This window comes from Prionailurus bengalensis, chromosome C2 (assembly GCF_016509475.1).
Source record: "Prionailurus bengalensis isolate Pbe53 chromosome C2, Fcat_Pben_1.1_paternal_pri, whole genome shotgun sequence".
NCBI lineage: Eukaryota > Metazoa > Chordata > Mammalia > Carnivora > Felidae > Prionailurus > Prionailurus bengalensis.
Window position 1 is genome coordinate 150,816,113 of NC_057350.1, and position 20,750 is coordinate 150,836,862.

General features: G+C 42.4%; 1 protein-coding gene across 2 annotated transcripts in view; it reads left to right on the plus strand.

Moving 5' to 3' along the window:
• ULK4 (unc-51 like kinase 4) overlaps window positions 1–20,750 on the plus strand; it is a 592,138-nt gene that overhangs the window by 393,589 nt on the left and 177,799 nt on the right. For both annotated transcript variants that reach the window (XM_043595665.1, XM_043595666.1), the window contains one exon: window positions 16,291–16,457. In XM_043595665.1, the coding sequence (XP_043451600.1) occupies window positions 16,291–16,457 (167 nt within the window). The remainder of the gene's footprint in view (window positions 1–16,290; window positions 16,458–20,750) is intronic.

Sequence of the window (20,750 nt, forward strand, 5' to 3'; positions counted from 1 at the left end):
GTTACTCCCTCTGCCTGACAGCACCACGTGGGCATTTTATTCCGTGATCTGTTTCACACATGGATATCTTTTTTATGGGCCCTGAAGGAAAAGGACCACGTCTTGAGTTTTTTCCCCTAGCTCCTTTATTGCCGAGCACTGTAAAATTTATATTACAAATGCTCAGCATATTGCGTATGAACCAGGGGCTGAATGAATGATGCCTGTTTTCTCTTGAATGTTTACCTGCCATCTCAGAGATCACAGGGAAGGACAAAGGGGAGGACAGAAGATCTGGCGTGTGGAACTCCAGAGGATGTGCTCCAGCCCAGGGCCCAGCTCGTAAAAGCCACTTCATACGTAAGCCAGCAAGTGCTGCGCTGATGTCAGAATTCTGTTCGAAAAAGCTTTCACGCTTTCGGGGCAGACCCTGGGCTGTGTCGCTGCTCAGCGAGGTCACACTCCCTCCTGAGAAGGTGTCCTTCCCTGTTCCTCCCCACTCTCTTCCAGCACTTTGTGGGCATTGCACATCTATGATCAGTCATTTGTTGTTCTTTCATTTCCTGGTAGAAACTAGGAAGTTTACGCCCCTTTGAGTTAATAAAATTTACTCATTGAATTAGTCATAAATAATGTATCTGAAGGTCGGGATATGAAATTAGCATCCGCTTCTACTTTTTGTGTTCTCCCTTTCAAAAATGGCTCCAGATATGTTTGTGGAAATCAGTTCCAAGCTACTTTAGCTATCCGAGTAATCAGATGGAGTATATATCTTCAGTGCATAAATCGCTCAAGTTTTAAACCTCTCTTTTCAATGACTTTGTCATGGAGCTTATTCTATCCAAAATTTCTCTCTCTCACGTATGCATGAGGGGGCAGGGGACACAGAGAAGTGGGCTTACATGTTGCTAAAATGCAGCATCTCTGCTTAAAACCGAAAAGGGCATTGCAGTCTCCTGGGACAGGTGACCAGAATAAATCGTATACTTGAAATAATTCACTACAGTGTTCTCCTCTGGGAGCCAAGTGCCAGACCAGTTCTGCCAGTGCTAATCATGGGGGTCTTTGGACCACTCTGGGTTTGGAGGAGCTGCGGCAAGTTTGTTTGTAAGATACTCTCGTATGCAGAGTCCCTTCAGGTTTGGGGGCAAAATTTCTTTTAAGGTTTATTTACTTTTTGTTGGTTTTGTTTTCTTTTAAATTTTATTTTTTATTTTTTTAAATTTACATCCAAATTAGTTAGCATATAATGCAACAATGATTTCAGGAGTAGATGCCTTAGTGCCCCTGACCCATTTAGCCCATCCCCTCTCCCACAACCCCTCCAGTTACCCTCTGTTTGTTCTCCATATTTAAGAGTCTCTTATGTTTTGTCCCCCTCCCTGTTTTTATATTATTTTTCCTTCCCTTCCCTTATGTTCATCTGTTTTGTCTCTTAAGGTCCTCATATGACTGAAGTCATATGGTTTTTGTCTTTCTCGGACTAATTTCACTGAGCATAATACCCTCCAGTTCCATCCAGGTAGTTGCAAATGGCAAGATTTCATTCTTTTTGATTGCCGAGTAATACTCCATCATATATATATATATATATATACACACATACATATATATATACACACACACACACAAACACACACACACACATACATACCACATTTTCTTTATCCATTCATCCATCGATGGATATTTGGGCTCTTTCCATACTTTGGCTTTTGTGATAGTGCTGCTATAAACATGGGGGTGCATGTGCCCCTTCGAAACAGCACACTTGTATCCCGTGGATAAATGCCTAGTAGTGCAATTGCTGAGTCATAGGGTAGTTCTATTTTTGGTTTTTTGAGGAACCTCCATACTGTTTTCCAGAGTGGCTTCACCAGCTTGTATTCCACCAACAATGCAAAAAAGATCCTCTTTCTCCACATCCTTGCCAACATCTGTTGTTGCCTGAGTTAGCCATTCTGACGGGTGTAAGGTGATATCTCATTGTAGTTTTGATTTTATTTCCCTGATGATAGTGATGTTGAGCATTTTTTCATGTGTTGGTTGGCCATCTGGATGTCTTCTTTGGAGAAGTGTCTTTTCATGTCTTTTGCCCATTTCTTCACTGGATTATTTGTTTTTTGGGTGTTGAGTTTGATAAGTTCTTTCTAGATTTTGGATACTAACCCTTTATCTGCTATGACGTTTGCAAATATCTTCTCCCATTCTGTCGGTTGCCTTTTAGTTTTGCTGATTGTTTCCTTCACTGTGCAGAAGGTTTTTATTTTGATGAGGTCCCAGTAGTTCATTTTTGCTTTGGTTTCCCTTGCCTCTGGAGACGTGTTGAGTAAGAAGTTGCTGCGGCCAAGATCAAAGAGGTTTTTGCCTGCTTTCTTCTCGAGGATTTTGATGGCTTCCTGTCTTACATTGAGGTCTTTCATCCATTTTGAGTTTATTTTTGTGTATGGTGTAAGAAAGTGATCCAGGTTCATTCTTCTGCGTGTCACTGTCCAGTTTTCCCAGCACCACTTGCTGAAGAGACTGTCTTTATTCCATTGGATATTCTTTCGTGCTTTGTCAAAGATGAGTTGGCCATATGTTTGTGGGTCCATTTCTGGGTTCTCTGTTCCATTGATGTGAGTGTCTCTTCTTGTGCCAATACCGTCCTGTCTTGATGATTACAGCTTTGTAGTATAGCTTGAAGTCGGGGATTGTGATGCCTCCTGCTTTGGTTTTCTTTTTCAAGATTGCTTTGGCTATTCGGGGTCTTTTGTGGTTCCATACAAATTGTAGGATTATTTGTTCTAGCTCTGTGAAGAATGCTGGTGTTATTTTGATAGGGATTGCATTGAATATGGAGATTGCTTTGGGTAGTAGCGACATTTTGACAATATTTGTTCTTCGTATCCAGGAGCATGGAATCTTTTTCCATTTTTTTGTGTCTTCTTCAGTTTCTTTCATAAGCTTTCTATAGTTTTCAGTGTATAGATTTTTCACCTCTTTGGTTAGATTTATTCCTAGGTATTTTATGGTTTTTTGTGCAACTGTAAATGGGATCGATTCCTTGATTTCTCTCTCTGTTGCTTCATTGTTGGTGTATAGGAATGTACCCGACTTCTGTGCGTTGATTTTATATCCTGCAACTTTGCTGAATTCATGAATCAATTCTAGCAGTTTTTTGGTGGAATCTTTTGGGTTTTCCATATAAAGTATCATATCATCTGCGAAGAGGGAAAGTTTGACCTCCTCCTGGCCGATTTGGATGCCTTTTATTTCTTTGTGTTGTCTGATTGCAGAAGTGAAGACTTCCAGTACTATGTTGAATAACAGTGGTGAGAGTGGACATCCCTGTCTTGTTCCTGACCTTAGGGGCAAAGCTCTTAGTGTTTCCCCATTGGGGATGAGATTAGCGTTGGGTCTTTTATATATGGCTTTTATGATCTCGAGGTATGCTCCTTCTATCCCTACTTTCTTGAGGGTTTTTATCAAGAAAGGATGCTGTATTTTGTCAAATGCTTTCTCTGCATCTATGGAGAGGATCATGTGGTTCTTGTCCTTTCTTTTATTGATGTGATGAATCACATTGACAGTTTTACAGATATTGAACCAGCCCTGCATGCTAGGTTTAAATCCCACTTGGTCGTGATGAATACTTTTTTTTAATGTATTGTTGGATCCAGTTGGCTAATACCTTGTTGAGGGTTTTTGCATCCATGTTCATCAGGGAAATTGGTCTCTAGTTCTCCTTTTTAGTGGGGTCTCTGTCTGGTTTTGGAATCAAGGTAGTGCTGGCTTCATAGAAAGAGTTTGGAAGTTTTTCTTCCATTTCTCTTTTTTGGAACAGCTTCAAGAGAATCGGTGTTAATTCTTCCTTAAATGTTTGGTAGAATTGCTCTGGAAAGCCATCTGGCCCTGGATTCTTGTTTTTTGGGAGATTTTTGATTACTAATTTGAATTCCTTACTGGTTATGTGTCTTTTCCAATTTTCTATTTCTTCCTGTTTCAGTTTTGGTAGTGTATATGTTTCTAGGAATTTGTCCATTTCTTCCAGATTGCCCATTTTATTGGCATATAATTGCTCATAATATTCTCTTATTATTGTTTTTATTTCTGCTGTGTTGGTTGTGATCTCTCCTGTTTCATTCTTTTTTTTTTCCTGTTTCATTCTTGATTTTATTTATTTGGGTCCTTTCCTTCTTCTTTTTGATCAAATTGGTTAGTGGTTTATCATTTTGTTAATTCTTTCAAAGAACCAGCTTCTGGTTTCATTGATCTGTTCTACTGTTTTTCTTTGGTTTTGATAGCATTAATTTCTGCTCTAATCTTTATTATTTCCTGTTTTTTGCTGGTTTTGCATTTTATTTGCTGTTCGTTTTCTAGCTGTTACCTAAGGCATAAGGTTAGGTTGTGTATCTGAGATCTTTCTTCCTTCTTTAGGAAGGCCTGGGTTGCTATATACTTTCCTCTTATGACTACCTTTGCTGCGTCCCAGAGGTTTTGGGTTGTGGTATTATCATTTTCATTGACTTCCATATACTTTTTAATTTCCTGTTTAACTTCTTGGTTAGCCCATTTATTCTTTAGTAGGATGTTCTTCAGTCTCCAAGTATTTGTTACCTTTCCAAATTTTTTCTTGTGGTTGATTTCGAGTTTCATAGCGTTGTGGTCTGAAAACATGCACGGTATGATCTCAATCTTTTTGTACTTACTAAGGGCTGATAGACCCAGTGTATGGTCTATTCTGTAGAATGTTCCATGTGCACTGGATAAGAATGTATATTCTGCTTTAGGATGAAATGTTCTGAATATATCTGTGAAGTCCATGTGGTCCAGTGTGTCATTCAAAACCATTGTTTCCTTGTTGATTTTTTGATTAGAAGATCTGTCCATTGCTGTGATTGGGGTGTTGAAGTCTCCTCCTATTATGGTATTACTATCAATGAGTTTCTTTATGTTTGTGATTAATTGATTTATATATTTGGCTGTTCCACATTTGGCGCATAAATGTTTACAATTATTAGGTCTTCTTGGTGGATAGACCCCTTGATTATGATATAATACCCTTCTGCATCTCTTGATACAGTCTTTATTTTAAAGTCTAGATTGTCTGATATAAGTATGGCTACTCTGGCTTTCTTTTGTTGACCATTAGTATGATAGATGGTTCTCCATCCCCTTCTTTTCTTTTTTTTTTTTTTTAACATTTATTTATTTTTGAGAAGAGAGAGAGAGAGAGAGCATGAGCGGGGGAGGAGAGAGAAAGAGGGAGACATAGAATCCGAAGCAGGCTCCAGGCTCTGAGCTGTCAGCACAGAGCCCGACATGGGGCTTGAACTTACCATGAGATCATGACCTGAGCCTAAGTTGGGCGTTTAACCGACTGAGCCACCCAGGCTCCCCTCCATCCCCTTATTTTCAATCTGAAGGTGTCTTTAGGTCTAAAGTGGGTCTCTTGTAACAGCATATAGATGGATTTTGTTTTCTTACCCATTCTTTTACCCTGTGTCTTTTGCTTGGAGCATTGAGTCCATTGACATTTAGAGTGAGTACTGAAAATTATGAATTTGGGGCACCTGGGTGGCTCAGTCAGTTGGGCGGCTGACTTTGGCCAGGTCATGATTTCCCAGCTTGTGAGTTTGAGCCCTGTGTCTGGCTGTGTGCTGACAGCTCAGACGGAGACTGCTTCAGGTTCTGTGTCTCCCTCTCTCTCTGTACCCCTCCCACACTCATGCTCTCTCTCTCTCTCTCAAAAGTAAACATTAAGAAAAATATGAATTTATTGCCATTATGTTGCCTATAGAGTTGGAGTTTCTGGTGGTGTTCTCTGGTCCTTTCTAATCTTTGTTGCTTTTGGTATTATATATATAATAATTTATTGTTTATATTTATAAGTTTTATAAATATTATATAAATTTATATATGTATATATTTTTTCCCATCTTTTCTCCCCTCAGAGAGTCCCCCTTAAAATTTCTTGCAAGACTGGTTTAGTGGTCACAAACTCTTAATTTTTGTTTGGGAAACTTTTTATCTGTCCTGTTTTCAATGACAGCCTTGCTGGATAATGAAATCTTGGCTGAATATTTTTCTAATTCAGCACAGTGAATATATCCTGCCACTCATTTCTGGCCTGCCAATTTCTGTGGATAGGTCTGCTGCAAACCTGATCTGTCTTCCCTTGTAGGTTAGGGGCTTTTTTCCCCTTGCTGCTTTCATGATTCTCTCCTTGCCTGAGTGTTTTGTGAATTTGACTATGATATGCCTTGTTGATGGTTGGTTTTTGTTGAATCTAATGGGAGTCCTCTGTGCTTCCTGGATATTGATGTCTGTGTCTTTCCCCAGGTTAGGAAAGTTTTCTGCTATGATTTGCTCATGTAACCCTTCTACCCCTATTTGTCTCACTTCTTCTTCTTCTGGGCCCCCTGTGATTCAGATGTTCCTTTTTAATGAGTCACTGGTTTCTCTAATTCTTAAATCATGCTCTTTTGCCTTCATCTCCCTCTTTTTTTCTGCTTCATTTTTCTGTATAAGTTTGTCCTCTGTATTGCTGATTCGCTGGTCTGCCTCATTCATCCTTGCCACCACGGCATCCATCCGTGATTGCAGCTCAGTTATAGCATTTTTAATTTCATTCTGACTAGTTTTTACTTCTTTTATCTCTGCAGAAAGGGATTCTAATCTATTTTCAACTCCAGCTAGTATTGTTATTATCGTGATTCTAAATTCTGATTCAGACATCTTGCTTGTATCTGTGTTGGTTAAATCCGTGCCTGTCGTTTCTTCATGCTCTTTCTTTTGGGGTGAATTCCTACCGAATTCAGTCGTTCAGGTTGTGCAGATTGTTGTGTTCATCCTCCAATCAGTTTTCTAGGTGTGTAGGATGGTTTAATGTTGGTCTGGCTCCATGTCATGGACGCGAGACACACAGAAAATTTCCATGCTGTTCCGCCATCTTGGCTCCTCCCAAGGTTTATTTACTTTTGAGAGTGACAGCATGAGTGGGCGGAGGTGCAGAGAGAGAGAGGGGTACAGAGAATTTGAAGCCGGCTCCCCACTGAGAGCAGCGAGCCTGATGGGGGCCTTGATCTCCTGAACCGTGAGATCACGCCCTGAGCTGAAAGATGTCAGATGCTCAACCGAATGAGCCATACAGGTGCCCCTGGGGGGAAATTTTTTAATTAAAACCTTAGCCTCTGTCATATTTGAGAAGGCCTAGCCTCTGACCATGAAGTAATTCCATTATACAGGTTTGATAGATCACTTTATTTCAGTAGAATACACAGTTTTCTGTTGTCCAGTCATTTGTGTCAAGTGAAACTTGTCCAGTGTCCCTTTCCGAAGTGAGGAAAGCCGGACTCCCATGGGCCCCGGTGTTTGGGCAGGGTATGAGGGGGAAGGCTTGTGATGCAGAGTGGAAACCAACGCTCCAAGGCAGGGGGTGTGCTGGGGGGCACAAATACATGGGGAGAGTTCAGGCCAGGGCACGGTATGGACACCCAGGATCTATTAGGAAGGGGCTGGCATAACAGGCAGAAACCTGCACTAAGATAGTTCCTAAGTTTATAGCCCGAGAGATGGGACATATTTTCATTTGGGGTCATGTCTGTGTGGGGGTGGCTGCTCATTAACCCTCAACCAGAACAGGTGTCGTGTACCTGGGCGCTGTGGCTCAGGTTCGCAGTCCACAGATGGCTCCGTTCACCCTGCTGGCGTGCCCAGGATGGGCCTTGCCACTTTCAACTTCTGTGTTTTTCTGTTTTTAAAGCAGACTTTTAACTCAGCTGGTTTGTTGTGATTCTGCATTTGGTGGTACAGCACTGATCAATTTGGGAAAGAATGATTTTCCCACATCAGATTTCACGGATACCTTTATACTCCTCTTCCAGATTGTCTGCTCAGGTCGACTTTAATGAATCCTAGGGAAATGGCCACATGGTTGCATGATGCAAATACAAAATTATCCACAAGGAAGCCTCAATTTGGGGAGGTTACATTTGAATTTAGAATGTTGTATTCAAATCATAAATGATAGAAATATAAGTTGCTTTCAAAAGCTTGGGATTTCAAAGTAATACTCTCATATTATCTCTGCAACAGATTTTGAAAAAGTAATACTGTAATCAGGACACAATGACCGGAGCTGGGAACAGCTCATGCACATTAATATTCCCAGAACATTAAACACTTGAAAATAACTTATGGGGATGACTCCTTTAGAGATTTGCTTATAATTAATACAAAATAATTCTTAGATTTTTTTTTTGATGAGTTGGTTGTAATTAATGCAAAATAATGCTTGGGTTCCGTGGCTTAATGAGTTTTGATTTCTTTTGGAAGTGTTAGAGTGGAGTATTAAGAAGTTCTTACGATGGCGTTGGAGCAGGGGGCTGGGAAATGCTAGAGGGAGCACCATGTCAGATGCCTTTGTACAGCATCTCTCTGGAAGCTTATGCACAAGCAAGGCAGAAACCTTCTTGTGCTGGTCTACCTAGAGGGCTGCTTTTAGCTTTACTTCCTACCTTAGGTCCACCTGCCAGACCAGAAACAGAGTTGCCTGTGGCTTTCTCTGGGTGTTTGCCTCAGTGTTGAAACATCAGTCTTGTAGCTCACCACCCATGAAGGAGGGTCTCCCTTTTCCCTTCACACAGGTACATACCAGCTAGCACGGATGGAGAGAGGCAAGAGACACAGCAAGGGGCTGTGCACTTGCCCAGGGGTCTGGAGCAGAGCTGACCTAAGCCACAGATAGCTACTAAATCCCAGACTGGGTCTGGATGAGAGAGGAGAGGAAGAAAAAAAAATCCCCAAAACAACAAAAGAATGTCCAGGCCTTTCCAATGAGTGGAGGCCTCTGGCTATGCCGTATACCAGCCTTCTTAGTGGAAGAAGAGAGTGGAAAGAGCCATATGTGCATGTCCACTGACAGTCAAATCACTTGGAAAATTTTCACTCTGGAGAATACAGCCCTGGAAATATCCTTGAACTTCACTTTCTTTGGAGGTGGAGTATCTTTCTCTTGATTAGCACTTCTCTGTGGAGAAGAATGAAAGAGCAGAAGTGGGAGAATGTTAACTCCCTTTCCCTCCCTTTGCCACCTCCTTAGATTTTTTCCTCCACTTTAGTAAGATGCATCATGTTTTATCTCATTCACGGAACTTTGCCAGTATTAGCTATCTAATCCTTGAGTCCCTGGGCATAAGGTGAGGGGACAGAGAGCAGTATCTCGCTTTGGTCCATTATGGCTGTCGGCAGCTGGTGTTGTCAGCCTTGTGCAAATGCACGTTCAAGCCCGCCCTTCTAAGAAGCAGTATTTCCTGGGACGCCTGGGTGGCTCAGTCATTTGAACTTCAGACTTCGGCTCAGGTCATGATCTCACGTTAGAGTCCCACATTGGGCTCCTTGCTGACTGTGTGGAGCCTGCTTGGGATTCTCTCTCTCTCTGCTCCTCCCGGACTGACTGCCTGACTGTCTGTCTGTCTGTCTATCTCTCTCTCTCAAAATAAATAAGTAAAACTTTAAGAAAAATGGTATTTCCTAACTCCCTCTAGGGGGAAATTCTGGACACAGTGTGGGAGCAGATATGTCCAAACCTACGGGTTTATGGGGAAAGTGCACCAAGAAAGATTGGCGTCTTGAAGTTTGACTTCGGGCCACAGGATTACCAGTGGCTAGCGTCAAGGGCCTGGAGATGACCCAACCGGTGAACTTGCCTCAGGCTTGGAACTGTGGCAATTAAACACCCTTGACACCTTTTTCTTTTTAAATTCTAGTCGTTCCTTTTTACCTATAGCATGATTATATTATCATGATTATTCCTTTATTGGTACCTTTTCTTTCCTCTATAACCCCTGCCCTGTCTGGGATTTTCTCAATGCTCCTTGTCTTGCTTGTCTGTCTTGACTACTGTTTGGGAACTTTTCCACTTTCCCTGCTCATCTTTGACTTCAGCCTTTCCCAGTCTTGACTGCCACCTGCTTTCTAGGTTTTAATCTCCAATTGCTTTTGGGCTTTGGCTTTTGTATATTATCTCAAACTTATCATGTCTTAAAAGCTAACTTGTGATTTCTAGAATACTTCCCATTTCTTCCAGTTACAATATAGTTCTCCTATTCTTTATTCACCCTTTATGGCCCTACCCACTATTGCGGTCAGGTTGCAAATCACGCTTCTTTAGTGATGTGTCTGCCTTCCTCCTTGTTCCCCCCACCCCACTTGATTATTGCATGACCACAGCAACCTACTCCTTGGCCTTCTGGTCTCAGTTCCCCACTGGAGGGTCCCAAGGGGCTCCATAATATTTATAAAAGTACATGGACTTGGGAGTTATACATGGGATCCCTTCACTTCTGTGACTTGTACTTAACTCTGTGACCTTGAACACGTTACTTGAGTGCTTGTTACTTGAGGTTTTGTTTTTGCATGTATGAAATGGAGATCTCAGCATCTGCCTCACAGAGCTGTTACAGAAGTCAGGTGAGGTGGTAAGTGTAAAAGCCAAGTAAAGGCCTATTGCCAGACACAGAGCAAGTGCTCAGTAAATGCTGCTATCATCCCAGCACAGGCTGCATCTTCAAAGTGTGGGAGATTTCCATCATCATAGAAGGTTCCATCCTGTCCCTTCCTTAGACTAAGCGACTACCATTCTGATCTCAATCCACATGGACACTTTTTTTCAGAAACTTAGGTAAGTGTATTCATACCACTGAGTTTATACACCTGTTTCTGGTGTCTATCAGCCTCCTTTTTGGGATTCATTCATGTCGTTGTGGGATTCAGTGGCTCATTTCTTTTTGTGGCTGACTAGGATTCCATTGTATGAGTATATCTTAATCTATTCATCCATTTTCCTAGTGATGGACACGTAGGCTATCCCTGGCTTCGGGCTATTTCGAATAAAGGTCTAATGAGACTTTTTGTGGATACATGTTTTCATTTTACTTGGAAAAATACCTAGGATTGGAATTTCTAGGTAATGTACTAACTGTATGTTTAAATTTGTAGAAACTATAACTGGGGGCGCCTGGTGGCTCAGTCGGTTAAGCATCTGACTTCAGCTCAGGTCACGATCTCACTTTTCGTGGGTTCAAGCCCCGCATCGGGCTCTGTGCTGACAGCTCAGAGCCTGGAGCCTGCTTCAGACTCTGTGTCTCCTTCTGTCTCTGCCCCTCCCCCACTCATGCTGTGTCTTTCTCTGTCTCTTGAAAATAAATACATGTTTAAACAAATTATAAATGAAAACTGCAACTGTTTTCCATTAGTAAATGTGACAAAAGGATGTGGTCACTCCACATCCTTACCAACATTTGCTGTTGTCTGCTTTTTTCATTATAATTATTTCTGTTTGTGTGTGGCATCTCGTCGTAATTTTAATTTGCATTTTTCTCATGACTAATGATGAACATTTTTCATGTGCTTATTGACATATCTTTTGTGAACTGACTGGTTAAGTCTTATACCCATCTTTAAAATTGATTGTCTTTTTATTATTGAGTTGTAGGAACTGGCTGTGTATTCTGGATTTAAGTTCTTTATTAGATACCTATGTTGTAAATATTTAATTTTGTGATGAAGTTTAATTTACTCATTTTTAAATGATCCATGCTTTTTGAGACCTTAGAAATCTTGCCTGCCTCCTAGTTACAAAGATCTTCTCTTACATTTTATTCTAGAACCTTCACAGTTTTAGCTTTTATGTGTAGATCTATGTTCGTGTGAAAGTAATTTTGCATAGTATATGATGTAGTGGTCAAGGATTCCTTTCTTAATATGGGTACTCAGTTTTTCTATCCCTTTTTGTTGAAAAGAATTTTTTGTAAAGAATTTACTTGTTGAAATGTTTGTGACCATATACGTACGGGTCCATTTCTGGACACTGATACTGAAAATATTTGCATGAAGTCATTATTTTTCTCTAATAGGTGTATACTTCTTATCTCTATCTACTTAATCAGTGACTCAGTAGCAGAGTCACTGGTGCTCAGACCTTGGTTTCTAAATTCAGTTTCTTCTTGAAAGAAACTAGGGATTCTTGGAGAAGTAGCTAATGCTCAATCTGAGGCAGGGATTTCTTATTTTTTGAAACCCTTCATAAAGCCTTTTATTTTATTTTAATCTATTTTCTTTAATATTTTTGAGCCAAGAATTCTTTTTACTTATTTTAATTTAATTTTTTTTTAATTCACATCCAAATTAGCATATAGTGCAACAATGATTTCAGGAGTAGATTCTTTAATGCCCCTTACCCATTTAGCCCATTCCCCTCTCCGAAAACCCCTCCAGTAACCCTCTGTTTGTTCTCCATGTTTGTGAGTCTCTTCTGTTTTGTCCCCCTCCCAGTTTTTATATTATTTTTGTTTCCCTTCCCTTGTGTTCGTCTGTTTTGTCTCTGAAAGTCCTCATATGAGTGAAGTCATATGATTTTTGTCTTTCTGTGACTGACTAATTTCACTGAGCATAATACCCTCCAGTTCCATCCACGTAGTTGCAAATGGCAAGATTTCATTCTTTTTGATTGCCGAGTAATAATGCACTGTATATAGACCACATCTTCTTTATCCATTCATCCATCGATGGACATTTGGGCTCTTTCCATACTTTGGCTATTGTTGATAGTGCTGCTATAAACATGGGGGTGCACGTGCCCCTTTGAAACAGTAAACCTGTATCCCTTGGATAAATACCTAGTAGTGCAATTGCTGGGTTGTAGGGTAGTTCTGTTTTTAGTTTTTTGAGGAACCTCCATACTGTTTTCCAGAGTGGCCGCACCAGCTTGCATTGCCACCAACAATGCAAAAGAGATCCTCTTTCTCCACATCCTTGCCAACATCTGTTGTTGCCTGAGTTAATGTTAGCCATTCTGACAGGTGTGAGGTGGTATATCATTGTGGTTTTGATTTGTGTTTCCCTGATGATGAGTGATGTTGAGCATCTTTTCATGTGTTGGTTGGCCATCTGGATGTCTTCCTTGGAGAAGTGTCTATTCGTGTCTTTGAGGCAGGAGTTCTTAAGATGAACTTGGGACCTATTATAGCAGAAGTCAGGACACTTTCAAGGGGCTGTCAGTAGCCAAAAATGGAAACAAGTTGAACGTTTTTTTTAAAAAGTGATTGAATTAGTTGAAATCCATAAAACGTATTCTTTAAACATCCACTGTAGTCACAATGATGCTACAAAATGAATTCATTAGTAACTGCTGGTAGTTTCTTGCTCCCCCACCCATTCCTCCATTAGTCACATTTGGTAATTGCTGATACTCCAAAATCATTGGTCTGAAAACTGGTAAATGGCAACAAAGAAACATTTATCAAACATCTCTGTTGCCTTTCCTTTACAAACCATATTTTATGATAACCAAATAGTTAAATGGAGATTCCTTATAGAGCAAAATGAACTGAAAAAAGTACAAACAGAATGATAGAATTTGAAACTTACTATATTGCCACCTCTAATGAAATGATGGGACTAGACAGTGGTCATTAGTAGGTAACATTTGATGGGGAATTTTATAATGATTGGGTTAGGCTAACAACCCCTGACCTTGATCAATTTTAACATTGTTAAGTGTGGAATAGCCAGACGGTATATCCTTCCAGATATGATGCAATACAACATGCAGTGTTCCAGCCCCAAGTATTAATGCCAAAATAATTGAACCTGAATTAAATGGAGTCTCCAGTCACTATAATTACCATTTTATAGGAAATACAGGGGTAGAGGAATACCACCACAAGAAAATCTACAGGACAAGTGTTCTAACTTTTCCAGAAACAAAAGGCATGCAAATTGCAAGCAGAAGAAAGACTGTTAGACATTAAAGGAGACTTAACGTCTGCAACCAAATGGAATGTGTGGACCTGGTTTATATCCTGATTTCAACAAACTAATCCTACAAAAGACAGTTTTGAGACTGTTGAGTTTTGGACGTAGGCTGTGTATTGCCTATATTAAGTAGGTTTCGTTTTATTGGGTGGTAATAATGCTAAAGAAAAGAACCCTTCTCTGTAGACTGTACAGAAGTGTTTACAGGAGATAAGATGATGTCTGGTATTTGCTTTAAATTCCTGAAAAAGATGAGGATAGATTAAACAAGATGAGCAAAAATGCTGATAATCATCGGAGAACTGTCTTGTGACTTTCTTTGTTTTCGTAATAAAAAGTTTAAGTGAGAAAAACGTGTGCTTTGACCCTGAAGTGAACGTTCTGGAGATGAAGAACTTTGGATATAAGGCTGGGAATAGACCACTTGACATCGTACTAATGAGCTTGCTGGCATTATCACTGCTGTGAAGAAATATTTTGTGTCCTGCTTCATTTCTAATCTCCTGTGAGCACCTTCCCTGACAGCTGATGACTTCAGCGTGTCAAGTCAGAGCTTGGCATTTGTTGCCTGCTTTTTCACACAGCAGGCTGGGAAGACTTTCCATCCCAGCAGGGACACGATGGCATTCGTTGTTTGCCCTCTTTCCTTGAAGACTGAGTGAGGTCGGGTAGATCGCTCCCTGTTGCCCACCAGCTGTTTAGTCTGAAGCAGCCTGGAGATGGGTGTCCAAGGGTCCATGGCCACCTTCTGAGGAGCCACGTCCTTCTCTGCTGTTCACAGAGTGAGACTTCACCAGTACTCACCCCTCTGCACCTCGGACCATCTACATGGAGGTCACAAAGTGATCACGACCCCCCAGAGGAAAACGTCTTGCAGCGTGCGTTTACCACGTCCTGTGTTTCAAAGCCCTTCTGCCCTATCTGCAGCCCATGAAGGCCAAGTGCTGATTCATGGCATGCGTGTTAGCGATGCTGCCTAACTCAGACAAGAGCCCCTGGTCATGGACATGCCATAACGATCGCTTTGCTATGCTGTGTGTCATTGGTGATACATGTGATCACACCTTGTCATTGATAAAGAAACTTTGCCAGTAATTCATTCTACCTTCCCTTCAAGTGTATTTACCTTCAGCTTTGTGACTTGTACCCGTCTTTGCCATGAGCAGTACAACTTTGAATGAGGCCTTTGTAGTTTTGGTTCCTCTCTGCCGTTAGTGACAAAATTAATTACTTTCAAAGTCCAAGATCTACTCTGTTTACTTGTCTAGGAGACCTAAGTCGCTTTACTGGAAATGGCAGTGGCAGTGCTTGGAAACGATAGTAAAGCTTAGATGGCTGCGCTTGGCAGAGTTCCCATCCAATTGATCATCTGGGAACTAGGGACAAATGGATTGCAGGACCAATGAAATCCAGCTTATGGTACAGCTCCTTACCATGCTCCCCCCACCAACTGCTGTGTAAAATACGCATTTTTGAAGATTCCCTTTTCCTAGAACATTCAGATGATCTCCTGATGCTAAAGGTCCTGTTCACCATTTTAGGTTTGTAACGCTGCAGTGCTGTATTTTCACCGCGTTTACATCTGAATTTTTTTTTTAATTCAAAGGCTAATGCTACATAATAGTATCAATAAAAATGCCAAATTAAGTGTAAACAGTAATGGCCCCTACCTGTGAAAATGTATTTTTTGTGACAGACTACATCAAACTGAAAGTTGCAGACCACCCGCACTGTTAATTTAATATGAGGTCTGCAGAGACACAACGATAGAACCTGGAAGTTTTTAAATTCCAAATTTCTTAAAATCATAGTTGATCTTATATTTCAATATATTTTTGGAATGCATGCAAAAAAAAAATGTTCCATTGGTTTATCCTCTTGGAATGACCCAATTAACTCGTAGACCCTTATATCCCCTGGGTCCACCTGTCGTCCCTGACCTACACTGTGAAGAACCGTACTTTCAGAGAACCTGGGAGCAGGACGTTCATATGCAGCACGGGATCTTCCGGCGTCAGGCAGCCCTCTGTCCTTGTGAAGCCTGTTCATGTAGGATAGTGTGGGGAACCTTTGCATCATATCACCTGGGGAGCTTATTTAAGACGTATATTCCTAGGCCCTGTCGCAGGCTCCTGAGCAGACTCTGAGAGTGAGGCCTGGAAACCTGCACTTTTAAAACTTTCCCAGGGGTATCTGGTATGAGTACAGTTGAAGGACTGCTTAGAGTTTATACAACATAGAATACATGTGCCTCTTCTGTTGGGTTTTGTGACACTTTATTTATTTATTTATTTATTGAGAGCGAGCGAGCGCGCGGGAGAGAGGGAGAGTGGGAGAGAATCTTAAGCTCTCTCCACACTCAGCATGGAGCCTGACTCAGGGCTTGATCCTGTGAACCTGGGATCATGACCTGAGCCGAAATCGAGAGTCGGATGCTCAACCAACTGAGCCATCCAGGTGCCCCTATGTTGGCATTTATGAGGCATGTTTTACCCTTCTTTTTACCCTCAGGACTGGTCCGTCATGTCTGTGACCTGTTCACTGAAACTGCCACGCTGTGCTTGGATGTGGACAATAAGAACCACAGTGAGACGGCCGCCACCCTGCTCTTCTCCCTGCTCGATATTCTGCACGGCATGCTGACCTATACGGCCTGTGTCGTACGACTGGCTCTGCAGGTATGGGACCTCCCCTCCCGTGTCTGGAGCACCGCACCATGTGGTGCTTCTTCTCTTTCATCGTCTCCTACCTAAGCTTCCTCTGTTGTGTCTTTATGTTTGAAAAAGAACGTATGATGCTGTAGAGAAAGTCTACCAGGTAAGCCGTCTTTGGGCAACCAAGGTCAAGGACGGATAATGTGATCACGGAATCTGAAAGGAAAGCAGGAGAGGCCTATGGAAAGACCTAACCAAGCTCTGGCTGGGGAAGTCCCCCGATGGAGGGGATCATTTGCCTTACAGGCACCCTAGGGCCGGCCAAGCAGTGTGCCATCTTTCCTGTCTAGGGGTGGTGCTCCAGCCCACCCTCACCAGGATGAATTAGCTTGTTAGGGTCAGTGGATTGAGATTTTAGGCGCGCGCACGCGCGCACACACACACACACACAGACGCGTGCGTTTGTATACACACACATGCATACATATACAACACAAACTCTCTCGCTTTCTCTTATGAGCAATAACTAGGACTTTGAGGACTAGAAGTGTGTTCAGTGCCTATGGAAAAGTCAATTCACCCCAAACTATAACCTGGATTTACTTAGCATCGTGCTATAAGGAAGGCCAGGGATGCGGGTTTATTGAGTACTTTCTGTGTTGGATGTTAAGTGCCTGCACATGCCTATTTCCCTAACCAACCGAGTCTGCTGATACGTAGATTATGTGAAAGCACACGGCCAGTGTGAATCCATGGCTGTATTTTAAATCCTGGTAAAATTGCAAAAGATGTACATCAGGTGGTAGCCGCATCCCGCCTTGGGTGGGTGCAGAAGCTCAAGTTGAAAGCAAGCTGTTTTGGTTCTTTGCCAGGAGTCCTAGCAGTGGAGCCAAGGATGATTCCCCAGACCCTGGTTAACCTCTGTTATTCATCATTCTGATAAATGCTCTCGTTTATCCCCAGTTGAGCTGGTCAAGTGTTTAGCTTGTCTAGTGTGGTTTAATAAATAATTCCAAGATCCCCTCAGTAAACATGATAGCCAGTGTTTAACCCAATCTTGAAAAGCCGGTAGATGGAAATGGCCTTCACACTACCTGGTTGTTTTTATTTGCTCATCTTTAATGATAACAGCACTGTTAAGTACTTAGGAAATCCCAAATTATGGATTTCTCTTAGCTTGTCCTCTCTTTTCTAGAGTTTTTTTGGAGAATGTTGTTTCTTATTCCAGTTTTTTTTAATGCTTTTATTTATTTTTGAGACAGAGAGAGATGGAGCATGCACAGGGGAGGGGCAGAGAGAGAGCCAGACACAGAATCCAAAGCGGGCTCCAGGCTCTGAGCTGTCAGCACAGAACCTGACGCGGGGCTCGAACTCACGGACTGTGAGCTCGTGACCTGAGCTGAAGTCGGACGCTTAACTGACTGAGCCACCCAGGCACCTCTCTAATTTCAGTTTTTGTAGTGATTTTAGGTAATTCTTCAAGGTGCAGTCAATAGGTACTCTTGCAAGATGCTTTGATGATATCAATCTGTAACAGATTATGTTTTGTAGATTGTAGATAAAAAGGATCAGACGTTTAAAAATTCCACAACATTAGAAATCATTTTATTACAAAGGATAGATTTTCAAGGGTTTTTAAAAGAAAACTCCAGGGGCGCCTGGGTGGCGCAGTCGGTTGAGCGTCCGACTTCAGCCAGGTCACGATCTCGCGGTCCGGGAGTTCTAGCCCCGCGTCGGGCTCTGGGCTGATGGCTCAGAGCCTGGAGCCTTTTTCTGATTCTGTGTCTCCCTCTCTCTCTCTCTGCCCCTCCCCCGTTCATGCTCTGTCTCTCTCTGTCCCAAAAATAAATAAACGTTGAAAAAAAAAAATTTAAAAGAAAACTCCTTAGTACAAAATATTTTCTAATTCGTTTTTTTTTTTTATATTCTATTGTACCGATAGATCATTGTGTCTACTTCTTAAATTTCTTCCCCGCCACTGTATATTTTACAGCTAACATCTTTCTAAATCCTCCCCCATAACATCTGCCATGTCTTGCTTTTGGCCTTGACCACCGACTTTGATCTTCATAATACCTGGTGTCAGTCTGACAGAGGTAGAGTCTTTGAGACTGAATCTGGGGAAAGGGCTGGGAAAAGAAATGGCATGTGTATCAAAGGCCCATCCTCCTTGAACACAGCCTGTAAGTACTTTCCAAACCTTCAGTCACCTCTTCCATTTATACACATGCTCCCCACTGGAGATCCTTTTGCATTCAAAACCTGATTTACTTCTAACAGGAACAACTCTAAAGTAGAAGAATTGAGGGTCGCCAGCCTTTAAAATGATAGGTGCCTAGCTTTTCTTTTCAGGGAGGAGAGTGATATGATTGATGCAGGAATACATACCAGGGAGGAATATATACCATGGGAAGGCGGGTGTTCGAATCTCCATCAGGAGTTCAGTCCCTGCCTCCAACATGCCCTGTGATTCTAAATCGGTCCTAGTTTAACCTCTGGAGGGTCGTGTGGGAGAGATGTGGAAGCAGAGACAAATAGAGGCTCCAGATTGGCTGGCGTGGTATGGGCCTCGCAGGCTGAAATGCCTTGGATACAAGTCCCAGCCACACCGCTTTCTACCTATATGACCCTGGGCAGGTTTCTTCACCTGCTTAGTACTGTTTCCTCATCTGCAGAGTAGAAATGGTGAAACTGGGGGCACCTGGCTGGCTCAGTCGGTCACACTACCGACTTTGGCTCGGGTCATGAGTTGAAGCCCCGCGTCGGGCTCTGTGCTGACGGCTCAGAGCCTGGAGCCTGCTTTGGATTCTGTCTCTCCTTTTCTCTCTGCCCCTCCCCTGCTTGCGTTCTGTCTTTCTCTGTCTCTCAAAAATAAAAAATAAATGTTTTAAAAAAAAAAAAAAGGTGAAACTGCTGTGCAGGGTTGTCCCAAGACTTTACTGAGAGACCAAAATATTTGCGAATATATGTAAATATGAGGTGCCTTGTATATACCCGGCTTAGGGAAGGTGAGCAGTAAATGGTTGCTATATTATTAACAGCAAGAAGAAGAAAGGTGCACGCCTCACATTCCTGTTTACAGAAGGCTTCCTGTGGCCCATGACTTCCTCCTGTCTGTGTCCTGGCACATGGGAGGGTACTCGGGCCATGTTTCCTGACTAAACTGACTCCTAGCAGGCTTGTGAAATAATTTATGGTTTGTTTTTTGTACGCATTAGTCTGGAACAGGGCTGGGTTACTGTGACTTCAGCAGGGATCCAGAGAGGAAGGGTGTTAGCGGTCAAGGAGCTCGCAGTTTCGTCGGGAAGACCGTCACCACACAAATGGGGAGGAAATCATCATCCCATTACGTTTGCGAGGGTGCGGCTGCTGGAGGTACGGGATGCCGCAGCGTGAAGGTGGGAGAGGAGAGCCTAACTTGACGGGGAGGGAGCCCAATTCAGTATGAACATCCAGGTCACCCGACTCCCCAGTCTGGTCCTTGACTATCATTTGTGAAGTGATGGAGAGCCATTAACCTGCTGTTTCCGTGCAGAGTTGGTGTTGCCGAAAGACTGAAATGTGGCCATGAGTCCCCCTTCGACTCACACGCACTTCAAGGCTATCCGTGGTGGAAGCCATGTTTTGAGTATATCTTTAATATTATTATTATTTTTAAAAATTCTTTTAATGTTAGTTATTTTTTGAGAGAGAGAGAGAGACAGAACATGAGCAGAGAGAGAGGGAGACACAGAATCGGAAGCAGGTTCCAGGCCCTGAGCTGGCAGCACAGGGCTTGACGTGGGGCTCGAACTCACGGACCACGAGATCATGACCTGAGCCAAAGCTGGACACTTGACTGACCGAGCCACCCAGATGCCCCTGTTTTTAGTATCTCTTGAAATTATCCAGTTGGTCTCCTCTGTGGCATTCCCCTCATTGTTCTTTCCCATGAGCTACCCTCTGCCTGGTTGCTGAATCCAAGAGAGACTTTTCTGCCTTTTCCCATAATCCTCATCATGTCTCTCCTTCCTTTGCAAACTTCAGTGACCTCTCATTATCTGTGATATAATTTTCTAACTCCTTGGTGCGTCATTCAAGGCCTTGTAAGATCCAGCCCCAGGGTGCCTTCCAGCCTTGCCTGCCAGGCCTCCGTGCTCCCCGTACCCACCCCAAACAGTCCACTCTCAGTATTTCACCCCAAGCCTTTTGTCCTGTGGTTCCCAGCACCTGAAACACTGCTGTCCACGCTACTCCCTGTAGACCCCATTCCCACCAACGAATGTGAAGTCACATGTCACCTCCTCTTACTTCCCTCCCGACCACCCAAACTGTGTC